This window comes from Lathamus discolor, unplaced genomic scaffold, assembly GCF_037157495.1.
Source record: "Lathamus discolor isolate bLatDis1 unplaced genomic scaffold, bLatDis1.hap1 Scaffold_254, whole genome shotgun sequence".
NCBI classification, from domain to species: Eukaryota; Metazoa; Chordata; class Aves; order Psittaciformes; family Psittacidae; genus Lathamus; species Lathamus discolor.
In genome coordinates this window covers 7,422-22,287 of record NW_027069283.1, presented here as the reverse complement: position 1 = coordinate 22,287, position 14,866 = coordinate 7,422, and the positions used below count along the sequence as shown (strand labels likewise).

Here is a 14,866-nt window from a genome sequence, read left to right as displayed (position 1 = left end):
TGGCAATGGGGGGGGGGGTGTGTGTTATTTATAGGCCCCCCCCATGAACCTTTGCGGGCCCAGGGGGCGGGGCCTATGCAGGGGGCGGGGCCTCAGCGGGGCAAAGGCACCTGAAGGTGGCAGGTACCGGCCATGGGGGTCACCCCCCCCCCGGGGTCACGTGGGGTCATGGGTGGGGGGGGGGAGAGGGGTGACCCCCCCATCCCATAATAACCCCCCCCCCGCCCCATAGCGCTCAATGATGGAGCTCAATGAGGCCGCGCCCCCCCCCATGGAGGGCAAGGTGAGCGGGGGGGGGGGGGTGGTTTTGGGGTGAAAAAGGCGATTTTTTGGGGGGGGAAATGACGTTGTTGGGGGGGAAGTGACGTTTTGGGGGGGAAATGGTGGGGTTTGGGAGGGGAAGTGACGTTTTTGGGGGGAAAATGGCGTTTTGGGGGGGGAAACGGCGTTTTTGGGGTGAAAATGGCGTTTTTTTTGGGGAGAAAACGGCGTTTTGGGTGAAAATGGCGGTTTTAGGGGGGAAACGGCGTTTTTTGGGGGAAAATGGCGTTTCTTGGGGGGGAAAGGGCGGTTTTGGGGTGAAAATGACGGGTTTTGGGGGGGGGAAATGGGCGTTTTAAGGGAGAAAAACAGCGGTTTAAGGTGGAAATGAGCGTTTCGGGGTGGAAACGGCGTTTTAAGGTTGAAATGGGCTTTTTTTTGGGGGGAAAGGGGTGTTTTAAGGGCAAAAACCGGCGTTTTAAGGTGGAAATAGGCGTTTTAAGGGAGGAAAACAGCGTTTTAAGGTGGAAATGAACGTTTTGGGGGAGAAACGGCGTTTTAAGGTGGAAATGGGCTTTTTTTGGGGGGGGGAAATGGGTGTTTTGGGGGGGAAACAGTGTTTTAAGGTGGAAATGGGCGTTTTGGGGGGAATGGGTGTTTTAAAGGGAGAAAAGCGGCGTTTTAAGGTGGAAATGAGCGTTTGGGAGGGGGAAATGGGCTTTTTAAGGGAGGGAAACGGCGTTTTAAGGTGGAAATGGGTGTTTTGGGGAGGGAATGGGTGTTTTAAGGGAGGGAAACGGCGTTTTAAGGGGGAAATGAGCGTTTGGGGGGGGAAATTGGCGTTTTAAGGGAGAAAATGGCGTTTTAAGGTGGAAATGAGTGTTGTGGGGGGGAAACGGCGTTTTAAGGTGGAAATGGGCTTTTTTGGGGGGGCGAATGGGTGTTTTAAGGGAGAAAAACAGCGTTTTAAGGTGGAAATGGGCGTTTGGGGGGGGAAATGGGCGTTTTAAGGGAGAAAAACATCGTTTTAAGGTGGAAATGGGCGTTTTGGGGGGAAATGGCGTTTTAAGGGAGAAAAACGGCGTTTTAAGGTGGTTATGAGCGTTTTGGGGAGGAATGGGTGTTTTAAGGGAGGGAAACGGCGTTTTAAGAGGGAAATGGGCGTTTTAAGGTGGAAATGGGCGTTTTGGGGGGAAATGGGGTTTTGAGAAGGAAATGGGTGTTTTAGGGGGGAAACGGGCGTTTTGGGGTGAAAGACAGGGGTTTGGGGGGAAGCGGGCGTTTGAAGGCAGAAACGGAGTTTATGGGCTGGAAGCAGGGGTTTGGGGGGCAAAAAAGGGCGTTTCGGGCGTCAAAACGGGGGTTTTGGGGGCAAAAATGGGGGGTTGGGGTGAAAAAGGGGGTTTTCGGAGTCGAAACGGGCGGTTTGAGCGTCAAAAAGGGGTTTTAGGGGCAAAATGGGGGCTCGGGGGGCAAAAACGGGCGTTTTGGGTGTCAAAATGGGGGTTTTGGGGTCAAAACGCGAGTTTTCGGGGTCGAAACGGGCGTTTCGGGCGTCAAAAAGGGGTTTTGGGGGCAAAAACGGGCGTTTTGGGCGTCAAAAGGGGGATTTTTAGGGGCAAAAATGGGCGTTTTCGGGGAAACCCGGGCGTTTCGGGCGTCAAAAGGGAGTTTTGGGGGCAAAAATGAGTGTTTTGGGGGCAAAAACGGGGGGTTGGGGTCAAAACGGGGGTTTTCGGGGTGGAAACGGGCGTTTTGGGGGGTCGAAACGGGTTCCAGGGGCCGTTTTGAGGCGAAAAGAGGCGATTTCCGGCAAGAAAGGGGCGTTTCGGCGGAAGAGGAGGGGTTTTGGGTGGGGAAAGGGGCGTCGGGAAGCGTTGGGAAGCGTCGGGAAGCGTTTTGAGGGGCACCAAGGGCGTTTTGGGGCCTTTTTTGGGGTGGTTTGCGGCGTTTTGGGCATTTTTGGGGGGTTTGCGGTGGTTTTAGTGTGATTTTGGGGGGGGTTGCATGGTTTGGGGCGGTTTTGGGGTGATTTGGGGCGGTTTTGGGGTGATTTGTGGCGGTTTTGGGCATTTTTGGGGTGGTTTGGGGCATTTTTGGGTGGTTTTGGGCTTTTTTGGGTTGATTTTGGACGTTTTGGGGTGGTTTGGGGCATTTTTGGGTGGTTTTGGACTTTTTTGGGGTTGATTTTGGGCATTTTTGGGGGTGGTTTGGGGCATTTTTGGGTGGTTTTGGGCGTTTTTGGGGTGGTTTTGGGGGGTTTTGGGGGTGGTTTGGGCGTTTGGGTGATTCTGGGCGTTTTTGGGGTGTTTTGGGGTGATTTTGGCCGGTTTTGGGGTGGGTTTGTGGGGGTTTTGGTACTTAGGGGGCATTTTGGGGTGATTTTCAGTGGTTTTGGGGTTTTTTGGCCATTTTTTGTCTGTTTTTTTGGCATCCGGGGGTATTTTGGGGTGGTTTTCAGTGATTTTGGGTGGGTTCTGGGGGTGTTTTTTGCCATTTTTGTGCAGGTTTGTGTGGGGTTTTGGGGTGATTTTGGGTGGGTTTGGGGTTTTTTTTCTCTTTTGGGGTGTGTTTTTGGGGCGTTTTTTGGCATTTTGGGGTATTTTGGGGTGATTTTCAGTGATTTTGGGTAGTTTTGGGCATTTTTGTGTGGTTTTGGGGGTATTTTGGGGTGATTTTCAGTGATTTTGTGCGTTTTTGTGTGGTTTTGGGGGTATTTTGGGGTGATTTTCAGGGGTTTTGGGGTATTTCGATACGTTTTCCATCAGTTTTGGGGTGGTTTGTGGAGGTTTTGGGTGTTTTTTTGGCCGTTTTGGGGTGGTTTGGGGTCTTTGGGGGCACTTTTGGGCACTTTTAGGCTGGTTTTTAGGGTCCGGGGGTATCTGGGGCTTTTTTGGGGTCATTTTGGGTGGGTTTGGGTCTGTTCCCCCTCGGGTTTACCTGTGGGTGGGGGGCTCCCCCCCCGTTGTTCCTCCCCGCCAGCAGGGGGCAGTGTTGGAGACCCCCTATGGGCCCGTGTCGGTGTCTATGGTGGGGACCCCCCGGCCCGGGCGCCCGGCGATCCTCACCTTCCCCGATGTGGGGCACACGAGTGAGTGCGACCCATAGAGACCCATAGAGACCCATAGAGACCCATAGAGACCCATAGAGACCCCATAGAGACCCATAGAGACCCATAGGGACACATAGAGACCCATAGAGACCCCATAGAGACCCATAGGGACACATAGAGACCCATAGAGACCCATAGAGACTCATAGGGACACATAGAGACCCAGAGAGACCCATAGAAACCCATAAAGACCTCATAGAGACCCACACAGACCCATAGGGACCGCATAAAGACCCCATAGAGACCCCATAGAGACCACATAGAGACCACATAGGGACCCATAGACCCCCATTGGGACCCATAGGCCCCATTGACACCCACTGTGCCCTGTAGCCCCCATGGCGCCCCATTGACCCCACTGATGCCCATTGACCCCCATTGCCCCCCATTGACCCCACTGACACCCATAGCTCCTCATAGCATCCCATTGTGCCCCTTTGACACACATTGACCCACATTGCCCCCCATAGGGACCCATTGACCCCACTGACAGCTATTGTGCCCCATTGACCCCACTGACACCCATAAGGACCCATTGATCCCACTGACTCTCATTGACCCCATTGTGCCCCACTGACACACATTCAGCCCCATTGACCCCAAGGAGCCTCATTGACCCCATTGTGCCCCATTGACACCCTTTGACCCATTGAGACCCACTGACACCCATTGTGCCCCATTGACCCTATTGAGCCCCATTATGCCCCACTGTGCCCCATTGACAGCATCAACACCCATTGAGCCCCATTGGCACCCATTGGCCCCCCTGTACCCCCAACCCCCATAGGGACCCATTGACCCCCATAGTGCCCATTGACCCCATTGACACCCATTGTCACCCACGGACCCCATAGCACCCCACTGACTCCCATTGACCCCCATTGCCCCCATAGCACCCCATTGGCACCCATTGACTCCCACTGAGCCCCATTGACACCCATTGACCCTGCTGATCCCCATTGTGCCCCACTGACACTCACTGAGCCCCACTGACACCCATTGACCCCATTGAGACCCATCGTGCCCCATCGACAGCCGTTGAGCCCCATAGACCCCATCAACACCCACTGAGCCCCATTGGCACCCATTCACCCAACTGACACCATTAGCACCCCATTGACCCCCATAGTGCCCATTGACCCCATTGACACCCATTATCACCCACTGACCCCCATAGCACCCCATTGACCCCCATAGCACGCATTGACCCCATTGACACCCACTGACTCCCATTGACCCAATTAACACCCATAGGGACCCACTGACCCCCATTGACCCCCATAGTGACCCATAGCACCCCATTGACCCCCACTGACCCCCATAGTGCCCATTGACCCCAATTCCCCCATTGACACCCATTGACCCCCATAGTGACCCATCGCACCCCATTGACCCCACTGTGCCCCATTGACCCCATGAACACCCATTGAGTCCCATTGGCACCCATAGGGACCCATTGACCCCATTGCCCCCTTTGACACCCATAGGGACACACTGACCCCCATAGCACCCCATTGACACCCATTGAGTCCCATAGCACCCCACTGACACCCATTGAGTCCCATAGCATCCCATTGACCCCCATTGACCCTATTGACCCCATTGACACCCATTGCCCCCCATTGACCCCCATTGACCCCATTGACACCCACTGACCCCCATTGACCCCCATAGCACCCCATTGACACCCATTGCCCCCACTGACCCCATTGACACCATTGACCCCCATTGACCCCATGGCCTCCCATTGATCCCCATTGACCCCCATTGACACCCATTGAGTCCCATAGCATCCCATTGACCCCCATTGATCCCCATTGACCCCATTGACACCCATTGCCCCCCATTGACCCCATTGACACCCATTGACCCCCATAGCTCCCCATTGACACCCATTGAGTCCCATAGCATCCCATTGACCCCCATTGACCCTATTGACCCCATTGACCCCATTGATCCCCATTGTCCCCCATAGCAACCCATTGACCCTATTGACCCCCATTGCCCCCCATAGCATCCCATTGACCCCCATTGACCCCATTGCCCCCCATAGCGCCCCATTGACCCCCATTGCCCCCCATAGCATCCCATTGACCCCCATTGACCCCATTGCCCCCCATAGCGCCCCATTGACACCCATTGAGTCCCATAGCATCCCATTGACCCCCATAGCACCCCATTGAGTCCCATAGCATCCCATTGACCCCCATTGACCCCCATAGCGCCCCATTGTCCCCCATTGCCCCCCATTGCCCCCATAGCACCCCATAGCACCCCATTGACACCCATTGAGTCCCATAGCATCCCATTGACCCCCATTGACCCCATTGACCCCCATAGCACCCCATAGCACGCCATTGCCCCCCATTGACCCCATTGACCCCCATAGCACCCCATTGACCCCCATTGACCCCCATAGCATCCCATTGCCCCCATTGACCCCCATTGCCCCCCATAGCATCCCATTGACCCCCATTGACCCCATTGCCCCCATAGCGCCCCATTGACACCCATTGAGTCCCATAGCATCCCATTGACCCCCATAGCACCCCACTGACACCCATTGAGTCCCATAGCATCCCATTGACACCCATTGACCCCCATAGCACCCCATAACATCCCATTGACACCCATTGACCCCATTGACCCCCATAGCACCCCATTGACCCCATTGCCCCCCATTGACACCCATTGACCCCCATAGCACCCCATTGACCCCATTGAGTCCCATAGCATCCCATTGACCCCCATTGATCCCATTGACACCCATTGCCCCCCATTGACCCCCATAGCACCCCATTGACACCCATTGCCCCCACTGACCCCATTGACACCCATTGACCCCCATTGACACCCATTGACTCCCATTGACCCCATGGCCTCCCATTGACCCCCATTGCACCACATTGAGTCCCGTAGCACCCCATTGACACCCATTGAGTCCCATAGCATCCCATTGACCCCCACTGATCCCCATTGACCCCCATTGACCCCATTGACCCCCATTGCCCCCCATTGACCCCATTGACACCCATTGACTCCCATTGACACCCATTGCCCCCCATTGACCCCCATTGACCCCATTGACACCCATTGACCCCCATAGCTCCCCATTGACACCCACTGAGTCCCATAGCATCCCATTGACCCCCATTGACCCTATTGACCCCATTGAACCCATTGATCCCCCTTGACCCCCATAGTGCCCATTGATCCCATTGACACCCATTGTCCCCCATAGCACCCCATTGACCCCCATTGAGTCCCTTAGCATCCCATTGCCCCCCATAGCATCCCATTGACCCCCATTGACCCTATTGCCCCCCATAGCGCCCCATTGACACCCATTGACCCCCATAGCACCCCATTGCCCCCCATTGCCCCCCATAGCGCCCCACCGCGCCCCACAGCGCCCCACGGCGCCCCCTTGCCCGCAGGCTCCTCCTGCTTCGGGCCGCTCTTGGCGCACGAGGAGATGCGGGAGCTGCTCCGGAGCTTCCTGGTGCTGCAGCTGGACCCGCCCGGGATGGAGGCGGGGGCGGCGCCCTACCCGCCCGGGTGCGTGCCCCACACGCCCTATGGGCCCCACTGATGCCTATGGGGAGCCATTGATGCCTATGGGGAGCCATTGACACCTATGGGGAGCCATTGATGCCTATGGGGAGCCATTGACCCCTATGGGGAGCCATTGATGCCTATGGGGAGCCATTGACCCCTATGGGGAGCCATTGATGCCTATGGGGAGCCATTGATTCCTATGGGGCCCACTGATGCCTATGGGGAGCCATTGACCCCTATGGGGAGCCATTGATCTCTATTGGGAGCCATTGATTCCTATGGGGCCCACTGATGCCTATGGGGAGCCATTGACCCCTATGGGGAGCCATTGACACCTATGGGGAGCCATTGGGCCCTATGGGGCCCCACTGATTCCTATGGGGAGCCATTGATGCCTATGGGGCCCCATTGGGCCCTATGGGGCCCCACTGATTCCTATGGGGAGCCATTGGTCCCTATGGGGAGCCATTGACCCCTATGGGGAGCCATTGATTCCTATGGGGTGCCATTGATCTCTATTGGGAGCCATTGATCCCTATGGGGCCCCACTGATCCCCTATGGGGCCCATTGGTCCCTATGGGGAGCCATTGATTCCTATTGGGAGCCATTGGCTCCTATGGGGAGCCATTGATTCCTATGGGGAGCCGTTGATTCCTATGGGGCCCCATTGGTCCCTATGGGGAGCCATTGATGCCTATGGGGCCCATTGGGCCCTATAGGGCCCCACTGATTCCTATGGGGAGCCATTGGTCCCTATGGGGAGCCATTGATGCCTATGGGGACCCATTGGGCCCTATGGGGCCCCACTGATTCCTATGGGGAGCCATTGGTCCCTATGGGGAGCCATTGATTCCTATGGGGCCCCATTGGGCCCTATGGGGCCCATTGGTCCCTATGGGGAGCCATTGACCCCTATGGGGAGCCATTGGTCCCTATGGGGAGCCATTGATGCCTATGGGGCCCATTGGGCTCTATGGGGCCCCACTGATTCCTATGGGGAGCCATTGACCCCTATGGGGAGCCATTGATGCCTATGGGGAGCCATTGACCCCTATGGGGAGCCATTGATTCCTATGGGGAGCTATTGATCCCTATGGGGCCCCACTGATCCCCTATGGGGCCCATTGGTCCCTATGGGGCCCGTTGTTCCCTATGGGGAGCCATTGATGCCTATGGGGCCCATTAGTCCCTATGGGGAGCCGTTGATCCCTATGGGGAGCCATTGATTCCTATTGGGAGCCATTGATCTCTATTGGGAGCCATTGATCCCTATGGGGCCCCACCACCCCGCTATGGGGCCCCATGGTCCTCTATGGGGCCCCATTGATCTCTATTGGGAGCCATTGATCTCTATTGGGAGCCATTGAGCCCTATGGGGCCCCACCACCCCGCTATGGGGCCCCATGGTCCTCTATGGGGCCCCATTGATCTCTATTGGGAGCCATTGATCTCTATTGGGAGCCATTGATTCCTATTGGGAGCCATTGATTTCTATTGGGAGCCATTGAGCCCTATGGGGCCCCACTGATCCCCTATGGGGCCCATTGGTCCCTATGGGGCCCCATTGGTCCCTATGGGGAGCCATTGATTCCTATGGGGAGCCATTGACCCCCATTGGGAGCCATTGATCCCTATGGGGCCCCACTGATCCCTATGGGGCCCCATTGATCCCTATTGGGAGCCATTGAACCCCATTGATCCCTATGGGACAACATTGACCCCTATGGGGCCCCATTGATTCCTATTGGACCCCATTGACCCCTATGGGGCCCCGTTGACCACTATAGGACCCCACTGATCCCTATGGGGCCCCATTGACCCCTATTGGGAGCCATTGAACCCCATTGATCCCCATGGGACAACATTGCCCCCTATGGGACCCCTTGCCCCCATTGGGACCAAATGACCCCCATTGCCCCCATTGGGACCCATTGACCCCCAATGGGACCCATTGACCCCATTGCCCTCCATTGGGAACCCATTGACCCCTATTGCCCCATAGCCCCCATTGCCCCATAGCCCCCATTGCCCCATAGCCCCCATTACCCCCCTTGGGCCCCATAGCTCCCCTTGCTCCATAGCCCCCATTACCCCCATAGCCCCATTGTGCCCCATAGCCCCCATTACCCCCATTGTGCCCCATTACCCCCATAGCCCCGTTGTGCCCCATAGCCCCCATTGCCCCATAGCCTCCATTGCCCCCATTGCTCCATAGCCCCCATTACCCCCATTGCCCCATTGTGCCCCATAGCCCCCATTACCCCCATAGCCCCATTGTGCCCCATAGCCCCCATTACCCCCATTGTGCCCCATAGCCCCCATTGCCCCATAGCCCCCACTGCCCCATAGCCCATTACCCCCATAGCCCCATTGTGCCCCATAGCCCCCATTACCCCCATTGTGCCCCATAGGCCCCATTGCCCCAGAGCCCCCATTGTGCCCCATAGCCCCCATTACCCCCATTGTGCCCCATACCCCCATTGTGCCCCATAGGCCCCATTGCCCCATAGCCCCCATTGTGCCCCATAGCCCCCATTACCCCCATTGTGCCCCATAGCCCCCATTGCCCCCCATTGCCGCAGGTACCAGTACCCATCCCTGGAGCAATTGGCCTCGATGCTGCCGGACATCCTCCAGCCCCTCCAGTGAGTCCCTGCCCCATAGCGAGGGGGCTCTGCCCCATAGCAGGTGATGGGGGGGGGGGGGGGTGTGGGACGGACCAGGCCCCACGTGACCGCTCTCGTCCAATCAGCATCAACAGCATCGTCGGCATCGGGGTTGGGGCCGGAGCCTTCGTCTTGGCCAAGTTTGGGGTGAGATGTGGGGCGCTATGGGGCTGGGTTATGGGGCTGGGTTATGGGGTGCTATGGGCACTATGGGGTTGGTTATGGGGTGCTATGGGGCAGGGTTATGGGGCTGGGTTATGGGGCACTATGGGGCTAGTTATGGGGTGCTATGGGGTGGTTATGGGGTGCTATGGGGCAGGGTTATGGGGCGCTATGGGGTTGGTTATGGGGGTGATATGGGGTTGGGTTACGAGGGGCTATGGGGCTGGCTTATGGGGTGCTATGGGGCTGGGTTATGGGGCTGGGTTATGGGGCTGGGTTATGGGGTGCTATGGGGCTGAATTATGGGAAGCTATGGGGATGGGTTATGGGGGCCTATGGGGCAGGGTTATGGGGTGCTATGGGCACTATGGGGTTGGTTATGGGGTGCTATGGGCTCAGTTATGGGGCTTGGTTATGGGGTGCTATGGGGCAGGGTTATGGAGCGCTATGGGGCTGGTTATGGGGGTCATATGGGGCTGGGTTATGGGGCGCTATGGGGCTGGGCTATGGAGTGCTATGGGCACTATGGAATTGGTTATGGGGTGCTATGGGGCTGGGTTGTGGGGGGCTATGGGGCTGGCTTTGGGGTGCAGTGGGGCTCGGTTATGGGTCCCTATGGGGACTCTATGGGTCCTTATGGGGTCCCTATGGGTCTCTATGGGGCTGCCCCACAGCTGCTACACCCAGAGGCAGTGGAGGGGCTGGTGCTGGTCAACATCGACCCCAAGGCCAAGGGCTGGATGGACTGGGCAGCGCAAAAGGTGGGGCCCATGGGGCGCTATGGGGCAGCTATGGGTCCCTATGGGGTCTCTATGGGTCACTTATGGGGCACTTATGGGTCCTCAGCTCTCGGGTCTGACGACATCCACCACTGAGATGATCCTGGGGCACCTCTTCACCCAGGTGGGTCCGTCTATGGGGCACTTATGGGGCGGGGCGGGTCTCTATGGGTCCCTATGGGTCCATATGGATCTCTGTGGGTCCCTATGGGGCCTCTATGGGGTCCCCATGGGTCTCCATAGGGTCCCTATGCGTCTCTATGGGTCCCTATGGGTCCTTATGGGTCTCTATGGGGCAGGCAGAGCTGGCGGCCTCCCCCCCCCTACGTGCAGCACATCCGGCAGCGCCTCGAGGCCGGCACCAACAGCGCCCACTTATGGGCCATGTACAGCAGGTACCGGCTATGGGGCTCCATGGGGCTCTATGGGTCCCTATAGGGCTCTATGGGGTCCCTATGGGGCTCTGTGGGTCCCTATGGTGCTTTATGGGGTCCCTATGGGGCTCTATGGGGTCCCTATGGGGCTCTATGGGTCCCTATAGGGCTCTATGGGGTCCCTATGGGTCCCTATAGGGATCTATGGGGTCTATATAGGGCTCTATGGGTCCCTATAGGGCTCTATGGGGTCCCTATGGGGCTCTATGGGGTCTCTATGGGGCGCCATAGGACTCGGGGGGGGGGCGTGGCCTCCCCTAAGCCCCGCCCCCTCCCCGGTCACGTGACAGCCGCGGGGACCTGGGGCTGCAGCGCAGCGGCGCGGGGAGCCTGCGGTGAGTGACGTCGTAACCCCTCCCCCGTCACGTGACCACACCCCCAAACCACGTGGCTGCAACCTCCCCCCCCCCACTACGTGACCTGTGGCCACGCCCCCCCCCCCCAGGTGCCCCGTCCTATTGGTCGTCGGGGACGACGCCCCCCACGTGGACGCGGTGGTGAGTCACGTGACCACACCCCCCCCCCATGCTCCCCCCCTCCCATTGGTTGAGGTCATGTGACCACCCCCCCCCCCGTGTTGGCGCCCCCTGCAGGTGGAGTGCAACGCCAAGCTGGACCCGACCCAAACCTCCTTCCTCAAGGTGACCTTTGACCCCCCCCCCCCAACACGTGACCTCTGACCCCCGACCACGTGACCGTGACCCTTGACCCCTTTTACAGATGGCGGACGGAGGGGGGCAGCCCCAGATCACGCAGGTAAATGGGGGGAGGTCACGGGGGGTCAGAGGTCAAGGGGGGGTCAATGGAGTCAATGGGGTTCAATGGGGGTCAATGGGGATCAGTGGGGTCAATGGGGGTCAATGGGGATCAATGGGGTCAATGGGGGTCAATGGGGATCAGTGGGGTCAATGGGGGTCAATGGGGATCAATGGGGTTCAATGCGGGTCAATGGGGGTCAATGGGGATCAGTGGGGTTCAATGGGATCAATGGGATCAATGGGGATCAATGGGGCTCAATGGCTCTCAATGGGAGTCAACAGAGGGGGCGTGGCCATGACGTAGCCCCGCCCCCTCCGCTCCCCACCAATAGCCAGCCAGGCTGACGGAAGCCTTCAAGTACTTCGTGCAGGGAATGGGCTACAGTGAGTCCCATGAGCCCCCACCCTCATGAATATTAATGAGCCCCTCCTTAATATTAATGAGCCCCTCCCCTCCTTAATTAACCCCCTCATTAATTAACCCCGCCCCTTATTAATTACCCCCCCCCATAGCCCTTAAATGGGTGCCCCCTTCCCATTAACCCCTATGGGGGTGTGGCTTCGGGTGGGGGGCGTGGCTTAGGGAGTGGGGGCGTGGCGTGGCTCCTTTAACCCCATTGGCCGGTGGTGGAGGGGTGTGGCTTAACAAGGGGGCGTGGTTTGGCTCCAATGGCTGCCTATTAACACCATTGACTCCATTGTGTTTGTGCTGGGGGGGGGGGGGGCGTGGCTTAGCCATATAAGGGCATGGGTTCGGCGCTGGGGGCGTGGCTTGGTGTGCCCCTATTGGGTGTTGGTGCTTTGGGGGCGTGGCCAACGGGAAGGGGGCGTGGCTTGACTCCCATTGGGTGTTAGTGCTATGGGGGCGTGGCTTGGCTCCCATTAACCCCATTGGGTGTTGGGGCTATGGGGGCGTGGCCAAAGGGAAGGGGGCGTGGCTTGGCTCCCATTAACCCCATTGGGTGGTGGGGCTATGGGGGCGTGGCCAAAGGGAAGGGGGGCGTGGCTTGGCTCCCATTATCCCCATTGGGTGTTGGGGCTATGGGGGCGTGGCCAATGGGCAGGGGGCGTGGCTTGACTCCCATTGGGTGTTAGTGCTATGGGGGCGTGGCTTGGCTCCCATTAACCCCATTGGGTGTTGGGGCTATGGGGCGTGGTCAACGGGAAGGGGGCGTGGCTTGGCTGCCATTAACCCCATTGGGTATTGGTGGTATGGGGGTGTGGACAATGGGCAGGGGGCGTGGCTTGGCTCCCATTGGGTGTTGGCGCTATGGGGGCGTGGCCAAGGGGAAGGGGACGTGGCTTGGCTGCCATGAACCCCATTGGGTGTTGGGGATATGGGGGCGTGGCCAATGGGAAGGGGGCGTGTCTTGGCTCCCATTGGGTGTTGGGGCTATGGGGGGCGTGGCTAACGGGAAGGGGGCGTGGCTTAACTCCCATTGGGTGTTAGCGCTATGGGGGCGTGGCTTGGCTGCCATTAACCCCATTGGGTATTGGTGGTATGGGGGTGTGGACAATGGGCAGGGGGCGTGGCTTGGCTCCCATTGGGTGTTGGCGCTATGGGGGCGTGGCCAAGGGGAAGGGGACGTGGCTTGGCTGCCATGAACCCCATTGGGTGTTGGGGATATGGGGGCGTGGCCAATGGGAAGGGGGCGTGTCTTGGCTCCCATTGGGTGTTGGGGCTATGGGGGCGTGGCTAACGGGAAGGGGGCGTGGCTTAACTCCCATTGGGTGTTAGCGCTATGGGGGCGTGGCTTGATGTGCCCCCCATTGGGTGTTGGGGCTATGGGGGCGTGGCCAACGGGAAGGGAGCGTGGCTTGGCTCCCATTATCCCCATTGGGTGTTGGCGCTATGGGGGCGTGGCCAACGGGAAGGGGGCGTGGCTTGGCTCCCATTGGGTGTTGGGGCTATGGGGGCGTGGCTTGGCTCCCATTATCCCCATTGGGTGTTGGGGTATGGGGGCGTGGCCAACGGGAAGGGGGCGTGGCTTAGGCGCTGAGGGCTGGCTCCCATTGACCCCATTGTGTGTGGGCGCTGGTGGTGGGGAGGGGGGCGTGGCTGGGGGCGGGCTCCCTCTGCCCCCATTGGCCAATGGGGCGCGGGGGGGGCGTGTCCTGAGCCCTGGCCCCGCCCCCTGCAGTGGCGGCGTCGGCCATGACGCGGCTCTCGCGCTCCCGCACGGCCTCGGTCTCCAGCTCCACGTCCGGGGGAGGGCGAACGGGGCCGGAGCCGGACCCTGTCCAGGGGCAGCGTCGGGGGCGGCCCCACGGCCCCACAGTGACCCCCAAGGAGCCCCATAGATCCTTGACCCCATTGGTACCCACTGAGCCCCATTGGTATCCATTGAGTCCCATTGATCCCCATTGATCCCCATTGACCCCCATTGATCCCCATTGAGTCCCATTGACTCCCGTTGACCCCCGTTGACCCCCAGTGTCCCCATAGGACCCCCCTTAGACCCCTTTAAGACCCCAAATGCCCCCCTTTAGAACCCCAAATCCCCCCCTCAGACCCCTTTAATGCCCCAAATACCCCCCTTAGACCCCTTTATGGCTTGAAATTTCCCCCTTAGGCCCCTTTAAGACCCCCAAATACCCCTTTAAGACCCCAAATACCCCCCTTATACCCTTTTAAGACCTCAATTGCCCCCCTTAGACCCCTTTAATGCCCCTAATCCCCCCCTTAGACTCCTTTAAACCCCCCTTAGACCCCTTTAGTGCCCCCTTAGGCCCCTTTAAGACCCCCAAATACCCCCTTAGACCCCTTTAGTGCCCCCTTAGGCCCCTTTAAGACCCCCAAATACCCCCTTAGACCCCTTTAAATGCCCAAATCTCCCCTTAGACCCCTTTAAGATGCTAAATACCCCCTTTAGACTCCTTTAAACCCCCCTTAGACCCCCTTTCATTCCCCTTATACCCCTTTAATGCCGCATATCCCCCCTTAGACCCCAAATCCCCCCCTTAGACCCCTTTATACGCCCAAATCTCCCCCTTAGACCCCTTTAAGACCCCAAATCCTCCCCTTAGACCCCTTTAAAATCCCCTTAGACCTCTTTAATGGCCCAAGTCCTCCCCTTAAACCCCTTTAATGACCCAAACACCCCCATTAGACCTCTTTAAATGTCCAAATCTCCC

General features: G+C 58.4%; 1 protein-coding gene across 1 annotated transcript; it reads left to right on the top strand.

Annotated features, from left to right (window-relative positions):
• Nucleotides 1-44: 44 nt before the first annotated feature.
• On the top strand, nt 45-14,101 carry LOC136006503 (protein NDRG2-like). The gene is given in 17 exon segments (XM_065664535.1): nt 45-123; nt 233-283; nt 3,247-3,352; nt 6,811-6,931; nt 9,515-9,577; nt 9,685-9,745; nt 10,435-10,521; nt 10,607-10,663; nt 10,839-10,865; nt 10,867-10,934; nt 11,264-11,308; nt 11,419-11,470; nt 11,567-11,614; nt 11,694-11,729; nt 12,064-12,115; nt 13,873-13,937; nt 13,939-14,101. Coding segments are annotated over 16 exon segments (1,008 nt in total). The 5' UTR covers nt 45-123; nt 233-238; the 3' UTR covers nt 14,014-14,101.
• Nucleotides 14,102-14,866: the final 765 nt, after the last annotated feature.